This window comes from Notolepis coatsorum (assembly GCF_963971535.1).
Source record: "Notolepis coatsorum genome assembly, chromosome: 11".
Lineage (NCBI taxonomy): Eukaryota > Metazoa > Chordata > Actinopteri > Aulopiformes > Paralepididae > Notolepis > Notolepis coatsorum.
In genome coordinates this window covers 104,139,549-104,161,719 of record NC_140175.1, presented here as the reverse complement: position 1 = coordinate 104,161,719, position 22,171 = coordinate 104,139,549, and the positions used below count along the sequence as shown (strand labels likewise).

General features: G+C 42.8%; 1 protein-coding gene across 1 annotated transcript in view; it reads right to left on the bottom strand.

Moving 5' to 3' along the window:
- stard7 (StAR related lipid transfer domain containing 7) overlaps nt 1-20,859 on the bottom strand; it is a 43,765-nt gene extending 22,906 nt beyond the window's left edge. The window contains exons 1-6 of the mRNA XM_084324731.1: nt 20,251-20,859; nt 19,606-19,880; nt 16,604-16,755; nt 15,027-15,076; nt 10,786-10,896; nt 10,433-10,515 (exon numbers count right to left, since the gene is read on the bottom strand). Coding sequence (XP_084180857.1) covers nt 10,433-10,515; nt 10,786-10,896; nt 15,027-15,076; nt 16,604-16,755; nt 19,606-19,880; nt 20,251-20,484 — 905 coding nt within the window. The 5' untranslated portion in view covers nt 20,485-20,859. The remainder of the gene's footprint in view (nt 1-10,432; nt 10,516-10,785; nt 10,897-15,026; nt 15,077-16,603; nt 16,756-19,605; nt 19,881-20,250) is intronic.
- Between the last annotated feature and the right edge of the window lie 1,312 nt (nt 20,860-22,171).

Genomic DNA, 22,171 nt, shown 5'->3' with positions numbered 1-22,171 from the left:
CTAACAATGTTTGGCTCAACATACACCTGTGAATCCAGTTTCTCTCACATGAATGCCATTAAAACAAGCAACGTGCCTCCTTGACAAATGAGCATTTGCATCACTGTTTGCGGGTAGCCCTCACTTCCTATGAACCCTCTTTCTCTGCCATTGCCCAGTCAAAGAAGTGCAATCGCTCTCATTAGATGTGTGTATGTAGGCTAGGCCTGTCTGCCCCCCACCCCCCTGATGTTTGAGAGTTAAGAGTGGACAATAAGTGCTAATAAGATGCTGTGATTTGCTGTTGTTGCACAGACATGAAGCACTTTTTCATAAGCTCAGCTGCACTATAAATGTGTTTTTTTGTTCAAGTGTTGATGTTAGAATGTTCAGATGCACATCATGCACTTGTTTGTTTTTTATTTTATTTTTATATTGAAATGTTGAAGAGGAGATGTTGCAGTTGTTGCACAGTCATAAATGAAGCACTTTCTGCAGGAGATGTTGCAGATGTGGCACATAAATGAAGCACTTTTTTTGAAAAGTATACTACTTTTGCAATGTAGTTAAATAAAAGTTGTGAAAATGTGGTTGCGTGTTGTGTCAAGTGTACATATATTCATAGCACAGGGAGGCGCCGTGGCAGTCCGGCCCCTGGCCCCTTGGGTTTCTGACAATGTGGCCCCCTGAACAATTTAGTTGAATAGCCCTGCTGTATGTATACTATATATTAGGGCTGACCTCGACTAGTCGAATAGTCAACTAATCGATCGAAAGGAGCCGTAGTCGACTGCCAACCTCTTAGTCGAATGCAAAACTAATTTAATAAAAAAGTCTAATCTTGGCTAGCGCATACCAGCGAGGCTAACCGCCTATGAAAACGGACACAGAGGCACTGAAAGAGGATTTCACCCATCTAATGAACACACTAGAGTAGACAAATATCAAGATGTATCCATCAGTGGACCAATTGCATGCTTTCGCAGAGAACAAGAAGCCTTCAGTCGACTCCTTTAGACAGCCCAAATGGAATGATCCAAAACATTTAATATATATATATATATATATATATATATATATTTATAAAAAATATATAAAAAGGGCCCTGAAGAAGGCCAAAACAGGTTGGCAGTTTTTTTTATTGTTCCAATATGAATTAAGCAATTTATTAAAGCTTTTTTTATATATGCAGAGTGCCTGGAACTTCTTTGTTTTTTCTACTGGCTCCCGAAAATCCAACGAGCACCTTCTAAACACTGGATTCACACTACGCTGCAGCCCTCATTCTTGTTCAAGTTTATATTAGTACTTTTATTTTGATATTTCAGTGTTCTTTTTTATTTTTTCCCTTGGGTAAGCACTGCTTACCTTGTTTATATGGACGGCATCATCATAACATCATTCTAATAATTATTTGCTCACCTGTGATAGGCCGGCTGATAACTAATGCTCATTGGCAGACTGGGCAGCGTTAAAAACAAAGCGGGAAGCACTGCTAATTTAACGTTATTAGTTGCATTGCCGGTAAAAGATTAAGCGCAAATACACCAAGCGGTGCTCAGAAAAACAAGAGCGAAAGCAGAACAGGAGAAAGCTGAACAGGAGAAAGCTGAACAGGAGAAACAGGAGAAAGCTGAACAGGAGAAAGCTGAACAGGAGAGGGCAAAGCTGCCAAAAATAACATCATTGTTCCAGCAGGCAGCAGAGGTAGACTCTAAAGTTACTGCTCCCCACCCGGCAGGGTTAGAAAAAAAAATAAAATTCAAGGGCTTTTTTTGCCCCCCTTAATTGATTTTCGGGGGCTTTTTTTGTATTTCGGGGGCACAACATTTTTATAATGAAAATTAACATAAAGATTATAAAACATTGTTGACAATTCTTTTTACAGTCTTCGTCCCTATGTTTGATAACGTAATGTTAATGTCTCCATATATAGGGCTCTACGCTAACCTTTTTCCCAAGGAGCACATGTGCTCCTAAATAAAATGTTAATAAATAAAATCTAAATACAAATTTAGGAGCACACAGAAATTTAGGAGCAGAGTGACAATTGTTCAAGTAACACACACACACACGCGATGTGTGACATGGCTTGGTTTCATGTTTTGAGGTACCTTCAATTATCTGTAAATAATACATACTCATAGATTAAATATGATTGTCCCTGAGGGCAAGTTGTGTTGTTGTCAGATCGATCAATGAAATACGTTGCGCGCTCAGCGCTGTGGAATGAAGGAAATGCGCATCGGGATCATTTGGATGTTATTCTTTGGAGTTGTGTTACAAATGGAACGGTCTTTCCCCGCCGAACACAAGTTACTTAACGTTACACAGGTCGCGCTATGCAGATGCTTAGCTTGCTAACGTTAAGATAGCAGTGTAACTTAATGTTACACAGCACTATGCATGCTTGCTGAAAGCAGAGCAGAGCTCTCTGTCTGTCTGTCTGTGTTCGCACCTCTCAAGCACCCTGTAACACGCAGCGGGCCCCGCCTCCCTCCCTCTTTGCATTCCACCCAAAAACTGAATTTCAGTCCAGTTTCTTAACTATTAACAGCGGAGCTGTTTTGTAATCTTCACTCTGCAAGTAAATGATTTTTCCGGTTCGTGCACACACACATATTATTAGGGGCAAATACGGGGGAAATGCTCGCACTGTAGAGCATATATATAATTATATATATAATTAGTAAACTGTCTGGGGCTTTTATTGCCCCCCTTAACTGATTTTTCGAGGGCAGTTGGTAAATTTTCGAGGGCATTTTGCCCCAAGCCCCCGTTAATTTCTAACCCTGCCACCCGGCCACCGCAAGCAACCCCCCAGTGAGCTCCAAGTCCAGGCAGTCAGCAGACAGACAGCCCAGCCCAGCCCCCAGCCCTGCTATAGCTGCTGCAGAGCCAGCTAGCTCCCCACCCGGCCGCGTGAATGCTTTACCCAACGCAGTTGTGTTTCCGCGTCTCTGATTGGCCAGGTCATTTCTGGTCATGTGACATGTACGCCCAATCGTGGGACCGCAAGTGTCTACACTGGTTAAGTTTAGGTGCTCTTTCGAAGTTGGTTAAGGTTAGAGTTTGTCTTAGAGCATGGCGATAGAACGCCAGGTAGTTTGCAGGCTGTTAGATCCGGAAATAGGCGCAGAACTTGCTGTCCCACATGTCCTGGCCAATCAGAGCGCAAAACTCGCACCTGGAAACACAACTGCGTTGGGTAAAGCATACACGCGGCCCGGCCACCGCTAGCAACCCCCCGGTGAGCTCTGAGTCCAGGCAGACAGACAGCCCTGTTACAGCCGAGCCAGCTAGCCGCGCCTCACGTTTCGAGACAGGTTAGAATAATAGAACGTTTTATTCGCCATAACCAGTAGAGTAATAATAATAAACTTTATTTGTATAGCATCTTTCATACAGAAACTGCAGCTCAAAGTGCTTCACAACAGAAAAGACAGGCATAAAAGTGCAGACACTGTATAAAATCAGTTTTTCACATTTGGATCTAACATCCCAAAAGGCCACCTTGTTTATGGTTTGATTCAGTTTTAAATAGACAATAATAAAAAGAGTAAGATAAAATAGACAGAGTAAAATAGTGCAATAGTGCAGTGCAATAAAATTGTAGAATAGAATAGATAAAGAAAATGTTTTACAGTGCAATAAACTAGTTCTGGAGTACTGTTCAACAGTTCAAATTTGTCTTTACCTTCTCTGTTTGGTATCCACAGTTTAAAAACTTGACCGTCTTCTACTACAGGCTACACTGGAATTGGAATCTAATCCGTTCCTTTAGGCACTTTTCAGAGCTTTGGTTGCGAGGAATAGCGGCTCCAAGACCCAGGGGATCATTTCAGAGTAGCGGTATTTTACGCAAATAGCGATATTGTCGTTCAACTCAAAAATAGATTTGTTGGAACGAGTGAAGTTGCACAGCGATTTTATTTTCCGCTTCCCGCAAACTTTTGTGCGCAACAGACAAGGACCTGTCTGACGGAGTCCGCAAGTCAGGGATTAAAGCAAAAAAAATTCTCCTGACTGAACTTTTTTTCTGGCCAAGTCATATTCTTATTTTAACCTCCACTGTATTTTTCTTTTAATAGCGTTAGCATTTTAAGGGAGCCTACTTGTAGAGCCTACTGTCCTGACTGTGACTATAGACCCTACTGTTGTGGTTGTTGTGCCAGGCAGGGAGGCTGTGTGCTGGACAGTCTCCTCCCCACCGTTTGTATATATTTTTTTTACCACCCACTCACCCCCTCCTAATGTACAGTCTCCTCCTCATCATATGTATAGGATCTCTGGGTAACAGTACTGTATATTTCGCTGCTGTCGGGACAAAACCTCATAACTCCAAAAACCCAACTTTTCAGCCGATGAAAAAAACGAACACAGATTTGAGGGTGAATAGTTAGGAGGTTTAGACAGATGATCGGTTTAATGCTTTCCCATTGTTTAAACTTTGTAAAACCCACACACACATATGGAGGATGATCTACGGAGTTGATTTATATAAAAAAAATATATAAAAAAAATGGAGTTATGAGGTTTTGTCCCGACAGCAGCGATTTGCATATCATATGTGACAAATGTAACAGTACTATTACTATATACCTGTAAGGCATGTATGTCCCTATGTCATAATGTCATGTATGTTGTGTATGTCATAAATGTCACTATGAATTGAAAATGGGGGACCCTGCTGTAAACAAGACAAACGCCTTTCTCTGGTCTGCATCCCCTTAAAGGGGAGATGAAGCAGTGAGCAATGTGATCCTAGTTTGTTTGTTGTGTACCTTGTGTAAGACAGGGTCCTATAATCAAATGTGAAATCTAGCTTATTTGTCTGAAAAATCAAATATAATATCCCTGTTTTCAACATGGGCGCCGCCATTTTGTTGCTGACGTCATGGGGCTGGTTGGGTCTGGCTCCTAGTATACACAGTTGGTTAGATGCCTATGGATTGTCGAGTCAGTCTGTAAATAAAATGTTGCCTACCAAACATCGGGACCGCGGTGGTGCTTTTTGTATTGCTCCCGGCTGTTCGAACGAATTTTACCGCATGAAAGAGAGAGTGGTTCATTTCCACAAATTACCAGTGAAAAAAACACTTTTATTGGCGCGTTGGCTGGCTGCACTGAAGCGGCGCGATCCACCTGTTGGACAGTGGACGAAGATCTGCGGGCAACATTTCATTGCTTCGGATTATTATGTTGTTGAGGGGGGCTTTGAAGAGGATGGGAGGTTTGTCCAGAAGACCACTAATAAGCTGAAGCCTGATGCGGTTCCTTCTGTCTTCGACTTCAGTGGCTATAGTGCAGGAGAGACGGACAGACCAGCCCAAGTAGTTCAACCAGCGTCAGCCCTGCGCCGGAGAGACCGCGCTCAAAGACGCGCTTCTACCGCAACAGAGCGAGGGGTATAATCAGGGGTGTTGGATCAGTGTTTCGCATATAATCTTTGCAGACTGTCTATATTTAGACTAGCCACCTGTAGTGATATGCAGTAGGTACTATAACGTTAGCTTTCTGTATCATAACGCTAGTCATAAATGTCATTATGAATTGAAAATGGGGGACCCTGATGTAAACAATACGAAAGTCTAGTCTCACCTGATACCTTGCTCTGTATCAGAACGTTAGTCATAAATGTGATGACTCTATATACATGTGATGTGAATGGACCGGGTAATGAATGATAGGTTTTAATTAATAGATCCCGTGTCCTCTGTATAATTGTTTAGCATAGGTACCTTTATGAAATAAAGTTGTTATTCATTGTACCCCGGTTGTGGTTATTTCAGGGCATTTGGACAAATAGCAGTTTCCCTGCTACATAGCAGTTTCTCCTGCTACTGGTATAACTCACGTATTTATTACATACAGTACAGAAGTTGTGATGACTATATACAGTACAGAAGCTGTGATGACTATATACAGTACAGAAGTTGTGATGACTATATATCTGAAATAGACAAAAAACACTATCAAAAATAGAGCTTTACCCACATGTGTTTGACTTCAGTCAAACCAGTCTGGATTCATGTTGTAGTCTGAAAAAAATGCCAGGAAATACTTCTTCTTCTTCTTCTTCTTTAGAATTTCCGGCAGTGTAGACGCATCGTGGCGTATTACTGCCCTCCGCAGTTCTTTTGATTGAGCTCTTCTTCTTCTTCTTCCTCTTCTTTCTTCTTTTGAATTTCCCGCAGTGTAGATGCAACATGGCGTATTACTGCCCTCCTCAGTTCTTATACTACGCTAGTAGTATGGTTTCCATATTATGGTCTCTGGTAAATCAACTTTTGATTGTTTACACTCTTCTTCTTCTCATCTTCAAAACACATTACTATCGTCTCTGTCTCCTTCTTCTCTGCTCCTCTTGTCTGTCTCCTTCTTCTCTGCTCTTGTCATACAATATTGTCAACACCCAAAAAAGAAAAATCACCCCCTCAGGCTCCGAAGCAGACCCAAACACGGAACAAAAAACACCCGACAGCCCACAAGTGCGGCCTCCACCCACAGCCGACCGCTCCAAAACAGCACCCAACCAGAACAAAGCAAAAACCAATGAACAAGAAAACATCTACAAAATGCAAACAAATGCACATCAAACGCCGAACAAAAACCACTCAGAGCACACCCGCCACCAGGCATGAGAAACAACAAGAAGCGACAGAGAGCCCCGGTGGGGAGATCAGGGGCCCCCCCGCCACCTCCCACCGCCCCCCATGTTCGGCCGCATGCCCTCCGGCGACAAATGTGCCGTGAACAGCCTCCACCCAACATCCACCACACGCCCATTCACATTCCACAAACACCGCGACACCCATCCATCTCCACCCCATTCCAGCTGAACACCACTCCAAAGCAATCAACTGCAAGCAAAAGCCACACCCGGCAAGCCACCAAATGTCCCCCACCCCATGTCCACATCCACTTCAGAGCCCGAGAAAACCTGAGTCCCGATCTTGATCCACCTCCACCTCTCCAATCACAATCACGCTCTCAACATGGCGTATTCTTCTTCTTCTTATTTGAATTTCCGGCTGTGTAGACGCATCGTGGCGTATTACTGCCCTCCACAATTCTTGCTTCGCCCACACTTGAGAAAGTTTACACTCCTCTTCTTCTTCTCATCTTCAAAACACATTTCTATCGTCTCTGTCTCCTTCTTCTCTGCTCCTCTTGTCATACAATCACAATACAAACATCATCTCCTCTCTTGGAGGGCCCCCCCAAGAGGGGGAACCCTATCCTAGAGAATTGTTGAATATATGAGAGAATTGTTGAATATATATAGAACACAAATGTTCTAGAATGTTTGATTATGACATCATATGGTGACATCACAAATGTTCTAGAATGTTTGATTATGACATCATACGGCCATCATCTTCAGGCATGTTATTTTCTCCATCTCGTCCGGCTCAACAGGAGGAGCACGTCTCACTGGTTTCGCTCTAATAGGCTCAAATGCATATGCAATTGGGTTTCTATGAACCTCTGTCTGTCTGCCCACCTCGTCCAGATCCATTGCAAACTACAGCCTCTGGAGGTCAGTGTGCTACTGCGTGCAATTCTCCTGAGGTGGTCAGTAGAATGCAGGGAGCTACAGTGTCGCAGGCAGCCAAACCAGCCCCATAACGTCAGCAACACAATGGCCCATAATGATAAATGCTTCAAAAATGCACATAACAAATTGTTTTTTCTTAGAAACTGCTTATTTTTATAACGTGATTTTTTCTGTGGCTTATCTAAATACTAATGTGATGCTATGAATATGTATTTATCGCTATGCTTCATCTCCACTTTAACAATTGTGTGTATTGCTACTGGATTTACAAGATCCAGAGTGAATGAATGAATGAAAACTTTATTTAATACACGAGACCCTCTTCTTGGGACCAAGTAAGGTTGTCGATAATCCAATGTACAGTTACAACCCCCCCATCCCACCCACCTCCAATGTACAGTTTCTTCGTCAAATGTATATACTCTTTTTAGACTATTTTTGTATCACAAACAATAGGCTACTGTATTTGTAAATCTGGTATGTCATAAATGTATAGATGTAGCAGTATTGTCTATCTGTATGTCATGTGTCATATGTTATGATGAATTGAAAATGGGGGACCCTGATGTAAACAAGACAAAAGTCTTTCTCTGGTCTGCATCCCCTTAACAATTGTGTGTATTGAGCTGTACTGTATTGTACCCATTCTGCAACCTGTTAATAACAATCAATCAATATTTAACAGATTGAAAAATGGGTACAATACAGTACAGCTCAATACACACAATTGTTAAGGGGATGCAGACCAGAGAAAGGCGTTCATCTTGTTTACATCAGGGTCCCCCGTTTTCAATTCATAGTGACATACATGACATACTACATATAGTAATGTTACATTTGTGACAGATGATATGCAAATATACAGTACTGTTACCCAGAGATCTCCCGGACAAATGGGAGAAAGACGTTTATTGAGCTTAAAAACAATTGATAACGCAAATAACGTTCTGATTAACAAAGTAATTCGTTTTGTGGCATTAACGTTACCTAGATTTATCAACATTCATACATTTATCAGAAAGCGAGCGGCGCTTAAGCACACACACGAAACACCACCAACAACAACAACAAAGACAACACACGGCTTGTCGCGTAAATAACGTTCTGATTAACAAAAGGCATTCGTTTTGTGGCATTCACGTTACCTAGATTTATCAATAGCAATAGTAATATATATGTTTCTTTAGACTAGAATAAGTCAAATGAACTTACGGTCTCGTAAAAGTTGCCGCATGTTGTTGATGAGTCAAGTTTACTCGCGAGTAGAGCTAGACGCTAGAGAGCAATGGCGGAGTTTCAGAAAATCAAAAGAAAATGGGCGCTTCCCATTGGTGCTGAGCACAGCGGAGGCGGGTGAAAGGGCTGTAAACTCAGAACAATCTCGCCTTCTGGTTGGTTGCATTTGCCTGAGAATTTGCCGATTGCTCGCAAATGACTGCTTGGTGTGGCCGCGATAGGGGAAAAAATGCCTGCCGCAAGTGCTTTAGCCGGCCAGTATGAAGACGACTCGTCAGCCAGGTGTCCTTTCCAGATCCTGGCCCTCTGGCAGGGTTCCCACAGACATTGCTAAATGAAATTCAAGGACCTTTACGTACTTTCCAAGCACTATTTTTCATTTTCAAGGATGTCACTCTTCACTTTTAAATGCAGTTTTAAAAGCATCTTCTTGGCCTGCTTGCCAGCTAGAGCATCACACGTGAAGAAGAAATGAGGAAAAGCAGTTGGAGTGCGCAAGACAGCGACTCGTCAGATAGGATTAAAACAGAAAACAATTTAAAGCTACCGGTATTTCTTGATTCAGAACAATTTGATCTGATCATGGATGAACAAAACATTCAATGCGAATGGTTGATTTGAATTTCAAGGAATTTTTAAGCACCTTGTTTAAAAAAATAGGCTGTTTAAGGAATTCCAGGCCTCGACTTTTTTGTACAAAGATCAAGCACTTCAAGGACCTTGTGCGAACCCTGCTCTGTAATGTTAGGCCCAGTATAAAGGAAATTGAGCGTGGAACAATCAAAGACCTTGCACAAACACTGCTTATTGAAAATCAGTCCATTTTGCCAAGTATCCCCGATGTTGCCACCGCACTGAAATAATTTTTAACTATAACTATGCTGAGAGATCTTTCTCAAAACTTAAATTAATAAAGACATATTTGAGGAGCACAATGTCGCAAGAGACTGTCTGGGTTATCAGTCCTTAGTATTGAGAGCTGACGCGTGCGCAGTCTAGATTTAAAGAGTGTTATACAGGACTTTGCGCAGATGAATGCCAGGAGACGTGCTTGTATAAAATAATAGGCCTACTACAACAGAAAGCAGTTTTTTTGTATAGGCTACTTTTCTTTTATACTGAATGTGATGCTATGTGAACCGTTCCGTTATGTGAACTCAAATGAGGCTATAACGCATGTTCTACAATACCTTCGTGTTACAAAAAATACAACGCCACTTGTTTGTATTTGTCAATCAAATTTGTATTAAAAAGAAAAGCTTAAGTGGCTGTGATGTCTATGTCAACAGGTTGTTGTTGTACTGTGTTTGTATATTATAATGTTGTGGTACTAGTATCTGAACAGTAGTACTATCAGATATTACTCATGATTAGATCACATGTGGTGTTTCATAACTCGCAGGTTTTGCGGAGATATTGAGGAAAAACTGATCTTAAGAAACGCTGTAAATTAAGTGCTGTGTTTGATACATATACGTATGACTACAGACATATGCAAGTCCTTTACAATATTTTATTACTGATGACGTAACGAGCTGTGTCCCATTTCCTAGGTAAGGATTTCAACCCCTTCCCCTTGTGGCTCTGTTCTGAAGGGCCCTACAGGACCAGGGGCCAAGGGAAGAGGACTGGGATGTAATGTTGTAGGACTAATACCTGGACAACAGGACCATCAGGTTGTTGTCGGTGTCCACGCTGTAGCGCCGCACGTACACATAATCTCTGGAATACATGGGGTACTGTGGGGGAAAAAACACAATACATTAGACATACAATACACAACTACACACACACCATAATACACAAGTAGACACAAAACAATACACACACAAAACAATAGACATCCACCACATCAGAGACACAATACACATCTACACAAAATGTTGATGCTTTGCCTTCATTAGGTAGATCTGTGATATTCTTACAAAATAATATAATTAATTTTACCAGGTAATCACTTGAGATCAATGATCTCTTTTTCGAGCTGTGTGTGTGTGCGTGTGACTCACGGGGAAGTGTGTAGCCCAGTGGATGACCTCTGACCCCGATGAGGTGTCCCTGTCCACCACCTCCAACTTGATGACCAGAGCGTCCCAGTTCTTCCTGTACTCTGTGTCCAACTGGGACAGACAAACAAGTTCATCTACAGATATGTCCAACCTAGACAGACTAACCAGTTTATATAGACACGTCCAACCTAGACAGACTAACCAGTTTATATAGACACGTCCAACCTAGACAGACTAACCAGCTTATATAGACACGTCCAACCTAGACAGACTAACCAGTTTATATAGATATGTCCAACCTAGACAGATTAACCAGTTCATATACAGATATGTCCAACCTAGACAGATTAACCAGTTCATATACAGATATGTCCAACCTAGACAGATTAACCAGTTCATATACAGATATGTCCAACCTAGACAGATTAACCAGTTCATATACAGATATGTCCAACCTAGACAGATTAACCAGTTCATATAGACTTGTGCAACCTATACAGATTAACCAGTTTATATACAGATATGTCCAACCTAGACAGATTAACCAGTTTATATAGAGTCCAACTGGGTCAAACAAACCAGTTTATATAGAGACATGTCGAACTGGGACAGGTGATTATTTTTCAAGTGCACTGACAGGTAGCAGCAGGGTTAGAAATTAACATTTTTTTTCAAGGGCTTTTTTTGCCCCCCCATAATTGATTTTCGGGGGCTTTTTTTTGTATTTCGGGGGCACTGAATTTTTATGATAAACGGTAGGGGTGGGACGGTTCACAAAATGGACGGTTTGGTTCGTATCACGATTTTGGGGTCACGGTTTTCAGTTCGATATACGTTAATTTTTATTAAAAAAAAATTTAACACTCAAATCTAAACATGCTTCTCATTTATTAAAAATAAAATAAAAGGTTTACAGTGTTTACAGCCTTAAATAATGTTTGGCACACAAAGACCGAACTGACTGAAAAATATAGGCTACATTTGTCAAAGTATTAACTTAGTGCAAACAAACAATATGCTCAGCCAGCACTAGACTTTCCTTTCTTTAATTAATATAAACACACAAAAACAATGTCAACCATGTTTAAATTCCCTGATTGTCAGTTCTTAATGGAAAGATTCGTTTTCTGCTTGAAATTATTATGTTTCTGTCTACATTTATTTAGACTAACATTATTTAAATATTGAGTGCAACTGTGGTGGATTACGTAATTCGGTGAGTTGGAACTAGGGGTGCACCGATATGAAAATTGGCCACCGATACCGATACCGATTGTTCAACTAACACAATCGGCCGATACCGATACCGATACCGATAATTGTGGCAAAAAATAAGTATTTTTAATTTTTTTTAATATTTTTTTTAATATTTTTTTTTATTTTTTTAATGAAACTACTGTATATTTGTATGTGTGTTTGTATTTGTAGGCCTCTTTACTTACTTAAAAAAGGAAACATCAAGAAATATGTTTATGGTATCACTGATCCCTCTCCCAGTATCGTCTGGCGGCCTGCAGAGGGATACTATTTTCTCAACCAGAGCTTTCAACCAATGCAATGGAACCATTCTGGCGGCCTGCAGCGGGATACTATTCTCTCAACCAGAGCTTTCAACCAATGCAATGGAACCATTTTGATTGACAGTCGATTCGGCCAATTACGCCACACCGCTAGCACCCACCTCCTGCTTACCACCAAGCGTTTATTCATTTTTCTACTTCGGGGCATGCCGCCATTGATGATCTGCTTGCGAGAATGCGAGTCAAACTCAGAACCACAACAAGCTAATACGTTAGCTGCCCGGCAGTGCCCGCCGACCAGCGCGCTCCACAGGATGGCCAAACGAGACAATGATTTTACTGCAACAAATGTTATAATAAAACAAAGCCTTTCTATACATTTGTCTGGTTGAAAACTTTATTAACAGATTGCAGAATGTGTAGTTGTGTACGGAATGAGCAACGGAATGTAACCGAGCTATGCACGGCTTGCTTGCTATCTTCGGGTAAATACTATGCTGATGTAATTGAACGTGTAACTAACTATAATAACGTTAATGCCACAAAACGAATGTTTGTGTCATTTTAACAGCAGATACTTTCTTAAATGCCATCCTCCCGACAGAGCGGTGTTGATGGGGAGCTCTGATGGATTCGCTTGGTTGTGTTATTACTATGCATTGAACAGCTAACCGAAAGCTAGGGTTAACTAATGTTAAAGGTTTAGCCATAACGTTACGTTGGCTAAAGTTGGGGCTATTCTTAATCCAGTAATAATGGCTGCAGACCTGCAAGCAAAGTACAGCAAGTTGGCAAAGGAGTATTCCAACGTAAATCACATTTTCACCAGTAACGTTAGTCTTCTGCCTCCCGGCTATGAACGGACTCGGAGTAATGCCTTGCTGCTATGGGTAATAATAATATGCTGATGTTATTGTCCGTGTAACACTAACTATATAACGTTAATGCCACAAAACGAATGCCTTGTTAATCATAAATAGTAACTTTGATGCAGTAGCTTGTGTGTGTGTGGGGGGGACGGCGGGCGTTGTGCAGGTGGGTCGCGAGTGAACTTTTTTTTTTTTTGCCCTTTGACGCTACACAAATGGATGGTTAGTTATCGGCGACTGCTATCGGCACATTTGAGCTTATCGCCCGATAGGCCGATAGCAGTCAACAAGGCACTTATCGGCCGATACCGATACCCGACCGATATATCGGTGCACCCCTAGTTGGAACTATCTATGGGTTGGCGCCGGGTCCCCACGGACATTTTAGCGTGTGGCACCTTCAGCTCCGGTCACGTTAGGAGGAGTTCATAACATCAACAAGCAGCGCGAAAGCGGCAATAGTCCCGGTTGGAGTTGGTAAAACACAGTTGTATGTTAGCCTTCTTGGATGTTGAATAAACGCCTATCATTGTCTTTAAACACCCCGCCTCTCAGACTCCCATTTCCTCCTCTGCTACAGTAGCTAGTAGCTACGGTGACATTTCATTGACTGTACAGTATTAGCTTGCGGGCTGCGTCGGGCTACGTCGGGCTACCATAGTTAAAACGTGCGTTGTGTTTACAAACTGCTAACGCTATGGCAAGATGTGTGTAGGCCTATGTAATGTTAATGGCTATGTTTTTAAAGTCGTAATGAAGATTGATTTATATTGTGCATGCCATTTTTACACAAACTGACTAGCACCTGGCTGCAGTGCTGCTGCTGCCTGCAGCCAGTGCAGAACACCGGCTCCGCCAAATGAATTTTTTTATTTGCGCGTCATCTGAACCGTACGATACACAGACGCTCCATTACCGGATAAATATATATATATAATTAGTAAACTGTCGGGGGCATTAAGTGCCCCCCTTAACTGATTTGAGGGCATTTTGTCCATTTTCAAGGGCATTATGCCCCAAGCCCCCGTTCATTTCGAACCCTGGGTAGCAGCCATTGTTTAAATTCACCAAAAAAACAAAAATATTTTTATTTTGCATTTAATCACACACATCCAAAAACAGTTTTCCACACATTAATTTAGTTTGACAGTTACTGAGGGTAAATTAGTTTGAATGTGGCTATCAGTGATGTCATCAGGGACATTGTGTTGTGTAAATTACAGAGTTTTTGGATGTGTGTGAGATTATGTGCAAAATAAAAATCACCACGCCTCTTTGACCTCTCAGGCTCATTTATGTACGGTTTGTGAATCTTTGTGTGGTTTGGTTTTCTACCCAAGATGTTGCTGATAGACCAGGGATTGGCTCTAATCTCCATTATTCTGATCCGATTAATTGAAACACGATTACTTGTGTGGATTTGATTTGAGAACATCCTATGATGACTGAATTTGTTTTACCTTTCTTCTCGACCAAAAGGCTGCCTTGGTGTCATCTTCTACAAGTTACCAAAGACAAAACTGAAACTACTGTTTGGGCTTAAAAGGGGGGAGGGGCAAACAGATACAACAGTGAGTGACAGGTAATCAGGGGTTAAAGGAAGGTAGTAGTAGTAGAAGAAGGGGGATGACTTGCAACACAGGTCTTAAGCCTGATTCAAACCCAGGATGTTGCAACCACATGGTAATGCACCCTAGCGTGGTGATCCGAGCAGCTCTAATGTTTCCTACTTCCTGTGTTTCCTACACAGCATGAACTGCAGCCTGAGTAATGGAGTCCTATTTATTCATATGATTATTATATATTTATTTATTTCTATATTTAGATTTACTCATAATAGGAGCAGTTGTACCTGAACATTGAAGAACTGTCTAGGAGTGACGTCACTGTAGGAGCCCAACACTGTAGAGAGAGAGAGAGAAACACAATGACATCAGCCTGCTGGCCTGGGATCAGATCTTACCACAACCTTCTAAATCTAACCCTGTTGGCCTCTGGGATCAGATTTCAACACAACCTTCTAAATCCAACGCTGCTGGTAGGCGAGGAAAAGGCTGGACGCTATACTGGAAAAAACCCTCCCACCCCCTCTATGAGGAGCAGGTTCAGCCATAGACTCAGGCTCCACAACTGTGGGCTTTGCACGTGATCTTTGAGTAATGGGAAATTTAGCTTACCAATGTACTTGTTGTGTCAATGTGTCTGTTGTTGCAATGCATTGAGGTCCATCATTTGGTTTTAATGCTTAAAAAAACAGGATGTGTTAGTGAACCTTTTAGAAGAGTAAAGTTGTGCGAGTACTCATGTTACTGAGTAATGCTATATTTAGCTGTACATTGTGTGAGAACACTGAACACATGTTACTGAGTAATGCTATATTTAGCAGTTCCATGTGGTCACCTGTTGTTGCCTATTGGGCTTTGCCATGTTGTGATTATTTGCAGCTAAATATTTTATGCTAAATGCAGTACCTTTGAGAATCACTATAGTATTCCAGTAGTTTTACTATGTTTCTATAGTGATTCACTATAGAGCTAACAATATACTCGTTATCACCATACATAACGCTTATATTGAAACACGTTGACATTAGGGCCGTTCTTTCAACCTAAAAGTGCACTTTCTTCAACCTCAAACCTAAATTCCTTAGCAACCCGTGTTACCAAGTAAACAAATCACAGAAGGATAGCCACGTTAGTTAGCCAGCACCAGCCAGGTACCGACGTTAGCTCTCAGAACGATAGCCACGTTAGTTAGCCAGCACCAGCCTAGTACAGACATTAGCTCTCAGAACGATAGCCACGTTAGTTAGCCAGCACCAGCCTAGTACCGACGTTAGCTCTCAGAACGATAGCCAGTTAGCCAGCACCAGCCAGGTACTGACGTTAGCTCTCAGAACGATAGCCACGTTAGTTAGCCAGCACCAGCCTAGTACCGACGTTAGCTCTCAGAACGATAGCCAGTTAGCCAGCGTCAGCCTACTACCGACGTTAGCTCTCAGAACGATAGCCACGTTAGTTAGCTAGCACCAGCCTAGTACCGACGTTAGCTCTCAGAACGATAGCCAGTGCCAGCCTGGTACTAACGTTACCTCCCAGAACGATAGCCACGTAACCCTCTGCTGGCGCGTGCTGTGCACTACAATCAACTCTGTGTCAGTGTAATAGCAGTATGTGACGTCACGGTATTGAGAATCATACCGGCGGGATTTCGAAATATCCTGGTATACCGTAATACCGTCATACCGCCCAAGCCTACTGAGGACTGAGGGCTTGGGGTTAAAGTGTCATGGTTATGTCCAGGCTGAGTGTTAGAGTGGTGTCATGGTTATGTCCAGGCTGTCTGGTAAGGGTTAGAGTGTCATGGTTATGTCCAGGCTGTCTGGTAAGGGTTAGAGTGTCATGGTTATGTCCAGGCTGTCTGGCTGACCTCTGTATTCATAGAGATGCGAGTTGGAAATGGGTCGTTTCCAGACTCTGAAGTTGTCCTTCTGCATGATGACCTCCCAGTCACCCTCCGCCTGCCCCCCCGAGCCACTGAGACTCTTCACTCTCTCCAAGGCGACCAGCTCCAGCCCACACCTGGCAATACAAACAACCACAACAAATCACAATATAGACTATTTGCCATTTGCTCCAAGAAAAACAATGATAAATCATATTATCGTTGAAAAGAAAAGCTGAAAAGACGCATATGCCATAAGGTGCAGCTTTTATTTTGAAAGGTCCAGCCTGAAGTCTTTTTTTTTTTATCCACTTTTTCTCCCATTTTTCTATATTTTCTCCCATCCCAATTTCGTATCATCCAATTCAACCCTCCCCTGTCACGGACGCTGTTTCTTGCCTCCCACAAGCCGGCTGCAATGTGGACTAAGTCATACATAGCACAAGTCCCCTCCGGTACTTGAGGTAACAGCAGTCGCATCTTTTCACCTGCGCAACTCGATCTCTCAGTGTCGAGGAGTAACGCGTGGGAGGCTCACGCTGCCCCCGACACTTCCTGATTCTACTGCGCAGGCGCACCAACCGACTTGTAGGAGTCGCTTGTTCACAACGTTCGATCCCCACCCTTCAGTTTTCCCTCCCCGTAATACGGCCAATGTGTATTACTGCGGACGACCAGCTAAACTGAAAACAATGTGGAGAGCTGGATTCGAACACGCGAATCCTAGCGTCTCCACACTGGTGGCGAGTGCCTTGCCCACTACACCACCTAGCCGCCCTGTCCAGCCTGAAGTCTTATTGTTGTTGTCGCTAGCTTAACACAGACCTTGGCTTCCAATCAGATTTGATAGTGAGCGGTGAGGGACATATAGCGCTGTGAATTAAGTTAACTAGGGATGGGCACGAGTTAGGGGTGTAACGGTACACAAAATCCACGGTTCGGTACGTACCTCGGTTTTGAAGTCACGGTTCGGTATTATTGTCGGTACAGTGAAAATTGCTTTTCATTTATCTATTTATTTAACTGTATTAAACAATATAAAACTAATTGGCCATAATTTACTGAGCAAACTAATGCTTACTGCTGTAACCTACTAATAACACCTAAGTAAATCTGAAGATTATTATATAGCAGATGCCTTGGAGGATAAGTCGTGGACAACTGTAGCGTGTGCTTGTTTATACATAGCCCCTTTCATGACTGTGATGCTTGAATGCAGGGCTTGCATCACAGTCACGAAAGGGGCTAGTTTATACAGAGCTGGTGGTATGACTTGCTGGCTGAAATACGGACGAGAGGGAACTAGGTAGCGGGGCTATATTACTTTTAACATGTGCTTAAACCCAGTGTTCTCGACAACGGAGTATGGTCGCAGATCTGCTGCTATAAAAACACCTATGGCGTTTGTTATTGCTTTGGCCCGGTCTGAATTAATAGCGAGATGCTGCTTGAATGCCACAGGGAGCTGGGTTTGCACTAGGATCCGTTTCTTCCGTGTACCAGTGATATTCACATTCGGGTGATGCCGTTTCAAATGCGTGATAAAGTTTGCAATAAAGTTGAACAATGACATGGCTCTGGCTTGTCAGTTTTTATTGACTCGCCATACTAAGGCTAATATGCTATGCTGAATTACAGCTCTCGTTCAGTGTAGCTGCGCACTGCGTGGGATGAACAAACAACATCCGGTTAGTTGTGCACGTTATATTAGGGCCGGGGGGATTTAAGTTCCACAAAAAAAGGTTCCGTACCGTTGCAATCGTTCGGTGCACAGCGCGTACTGTACCAGAGGACCACATTGAGGCAGTACAGTACGTATCCGCGTACCGTTACACCCCTAGCATGAGTAATGTTTTCCCAAATCAATTACCCTCATGAATTACTCAAGAAGTAATAATATTTTTTTAGAATGCATCTTCTAAAGTTACCATTTGTAATAATTACATTACCTCCACTCTGTCTCTCCGCTCATATCAATAGTCTATGAACACTATGCAAAGTGGGCGACATGTTGGCACAATTTGGAAAAGCACAAACACGAACAGCTGTTTTTATACACAGTACACGTGGTACAATCATGACAACATGACCTCACATACAGAACACAGTACAACAGACAGTGGACACACGTTACAACAACAACATGATCTCACATACAGAACACAATACAACAGACACACACGTTACAATAACACCATGACCTCACATACAGAACACAGTACAACAGACACACGTTACAACAACAACATGATCTCACATACAGAACACAATACAACAGACACACACGTTACAATAACACCATGACCTCACATACAGAACACAGTACAACAGACACACGTTACAACAACAACATGATCTCACATACAGAACACAATACAACAGACACACACGTTACAATAACACCATGACCTCACATACAGAACACAGTACAACAGACACACGTTACAACAACAACATGATCTCACATACAGAACACAATACAACAGACACACACGTTACAATAACACCATGACCTCACATACAGAACACAGTACAACAGACACACGTTACAACAACAACATGATCTCACATACAGAACACAGTACAACAGACACACGTTACAATAACACCATGACCTCACATACAGAACACAATACAACAGACACACATGTTACAATAACACCATGACCTCACATACAGAACACAATACAACAGACACACACGTTACAATAACACCATGACCTCACATACAGAACAACATACACACATGTTACAACAACAACATGATCTCACATACAGTACACGACACACTTGTTGTCATTGTACCATGCATGTTTGTTGCACTGTGTACTGTTGCCACTGTTCCATAGACCTTTGGAAGTTGTTGATGTGTCTCTGCAGCACCAAGACTAAGTGGTTAGGGGTTAGACTGAAGACTGATGCCTGGCTACTACTACTGGACGTGGAGAATAAAGTGTGTGTATATGTGCTCATCAGGACATACATACCTGTGGATTTCCTCATCTCGTATCTTCTCATCTTCCCACATGAAGACCCCTGCCAGGGCTGCCACCAGCTTCCCAGTGGAGGACGTGTGTTTGCTCTGCAGCCTGCGCCACATGCTGCCCACCAGGCTCCAGCGGCTGCGCTCCGAGTACAGGTTGGAGTAGAGCTCCCCGATCTGACAGGCCCTGCGGAGCCGCTGGCCCGTCACGAAGCTGCAGTGGTTGGCCAGGATGGACAGGAGCCCCTGTCTCTTCTTATTACCGGCGGACACGCCCACCTGAATGAATGAATGAACACTTTACTTAACAGATTGCAGAATGGGATACAATACAGTACGGCTCAATACACACAATTGTTAAGGGGATGCAGACCAGAGAAAGACTTTTGTCTTGTTTACATCAGGGTCCCCCATTATCAATTCATAGTGACATTTATGACATACTCAACATACATGACATATCATGACATTTATGGCATAGGGACATACATGACATACAGGTATTTAGTACTGTTACATTTGTGACATATACGATATTCAAATATACACAGTACTGTTACCCATAGGTCCTGACAGAGTATATACATATGATGGGGAGGGGACTGTACATTAGGAGGTGGTGGGTGGGTGGGCGAGAGAGAATATATACCTCTGAACGCTGGAACCAGGCGAGCAGGAGGTCCATGCCTCTGCCCATCCACGTATAAGGCCTGGTGGGGTCAGTGTTGTTGACACCGCCGGCCCTCCTGGCGTGACTGGCCCCCTCTCTGAAGAACGAGGCCTGCTGGGGGCCGAGTCCCTGTCTGAGAGCCCGGCTGCTCTGGAGCCTCGCTGCCCGCAGGCTCAGGTCACACACCGGCCTCCTGGGCACCGCCTGGAACATGCTGCTGCTGCTGGCGAGGCTGCTGCTTCAACAACTAACTAACACTAACAAGGTGGCCAACTGTTTCTCTGACTAGCTAAGACTCAACAGAACAGACACACACACCACTGGCATGCATAATAATAATAATGAGCCCTAAACATCAGCTAGAATAACTCCAGTCAGACTCACTGCTAGCTACCTGTTAGCTCCCTTTAGCTACGCAGAGCGCGGCGACTCTACAGCATTCTAGGTTGACAGCGCGTCATTATACACACACGACACCAGCAGAATAAGCACAACAACAGAAAGACAACAACATTAACGGTACTAACACGGATAAATACAAAGCGGGTGTGTGCGCTTCACCGTTCACCTCCAGTAGAAGGTTGTCTGTGTGTCTGTCTGTCTGTCACGTTGTTTCTCCGTGACCTCCAGCTCACACACCTACCTACCGATAAGCTAAGACCCGCCCCCAGCACAGGCAAAACCACCTCCGATTGGACAGATAGTAACTCATGCGCAATTTTCATTGGCTATATTTGGCATCAATCTTGGAATTTAGTCGCTCATGCACTAGCATGTCTGTTTACGTGTGCCCAGAGCTCCCGCCCCCCACTCTGGTTCCGGAAGTGTTACCCATCCCCTTCCGCTAGCCGTCAGACCGATACAGTTGAAAAAAATGTACTCTGATAAGATAGCTAGACATATTTGTGTGGAGATATACCTATTTTTCCTGTTGTTTTGAAGTATGCCCCCCTTTTAAAACGATTGTCTCCTCTTTGTTTTGTTTATGTTATGTTTCTTATCTATGCCTTTTATATTTCTATAAGAAATCCCCCATGTTTTTGTTTCTTTTTGTTCATTTGACTTTTCGTAATTTATTTTAAATATGTTGTGGTTGTGTAACTGCATGAGTGCTGCAGGGAGAGTAGTGGTTGTATTACTGAGTACTGCAGGGAGAGTAGTGGTTGTATTACTGAGTACTGCAGGGAGAGTAGTGGTTGTATTACTGAGTACTGCAGGTAGAGTAGTGGTTGTATTACTGAGTACTGCAGGTAGAGTAGTGGTTGTATTACTGAGTGCTGCAGGGAGAGTAGTGGTTGTATTACTGAGTACTGCAGGGAGAGTAGTGGTTGTATTACTGAGTACTGCAGGTAGAGTGAATGAATGAATGAAAACTTTATTTAACAGATTGCAGAATGGGTACAATACAGTACGGCTCAATACATACAATTGTTAAGGGGATGCAGACCTGAGAAAGACGTTTGTCTTGTTTCCATCAGGGTCCCCCATTTTCAATTCATATAGACATTTATGACATACACAACATACATGACATTTATGGCATAGGGACATATAGGTATTTAGTACTGATACATTTGTGACATAGGCGGTATTCAAATATACAGTACTGTTACCCCTAGATCCTGACAGAGTATATACATATGATGGGGAGGGGACTGTACATTAGGAGGGGGTGGGTGGGTGGGAGGGAAATATACATACGGCGGGGAGGGAATATATACATGCGGTGGGGAGGAGACTGTCTATTAGGAGGTGGTGGGGGTTTTGGGCATTTACGGTGGCCAGTTTCGAATTGCAGCCTCCCGTAGGTGCTCTTTAAGGGCGGTTTTGAATGTGGTTTGATTGATTGATTGATTGAAAAGTTTATTAACAGATTGCAGAATGGGTACAGTACAGTACA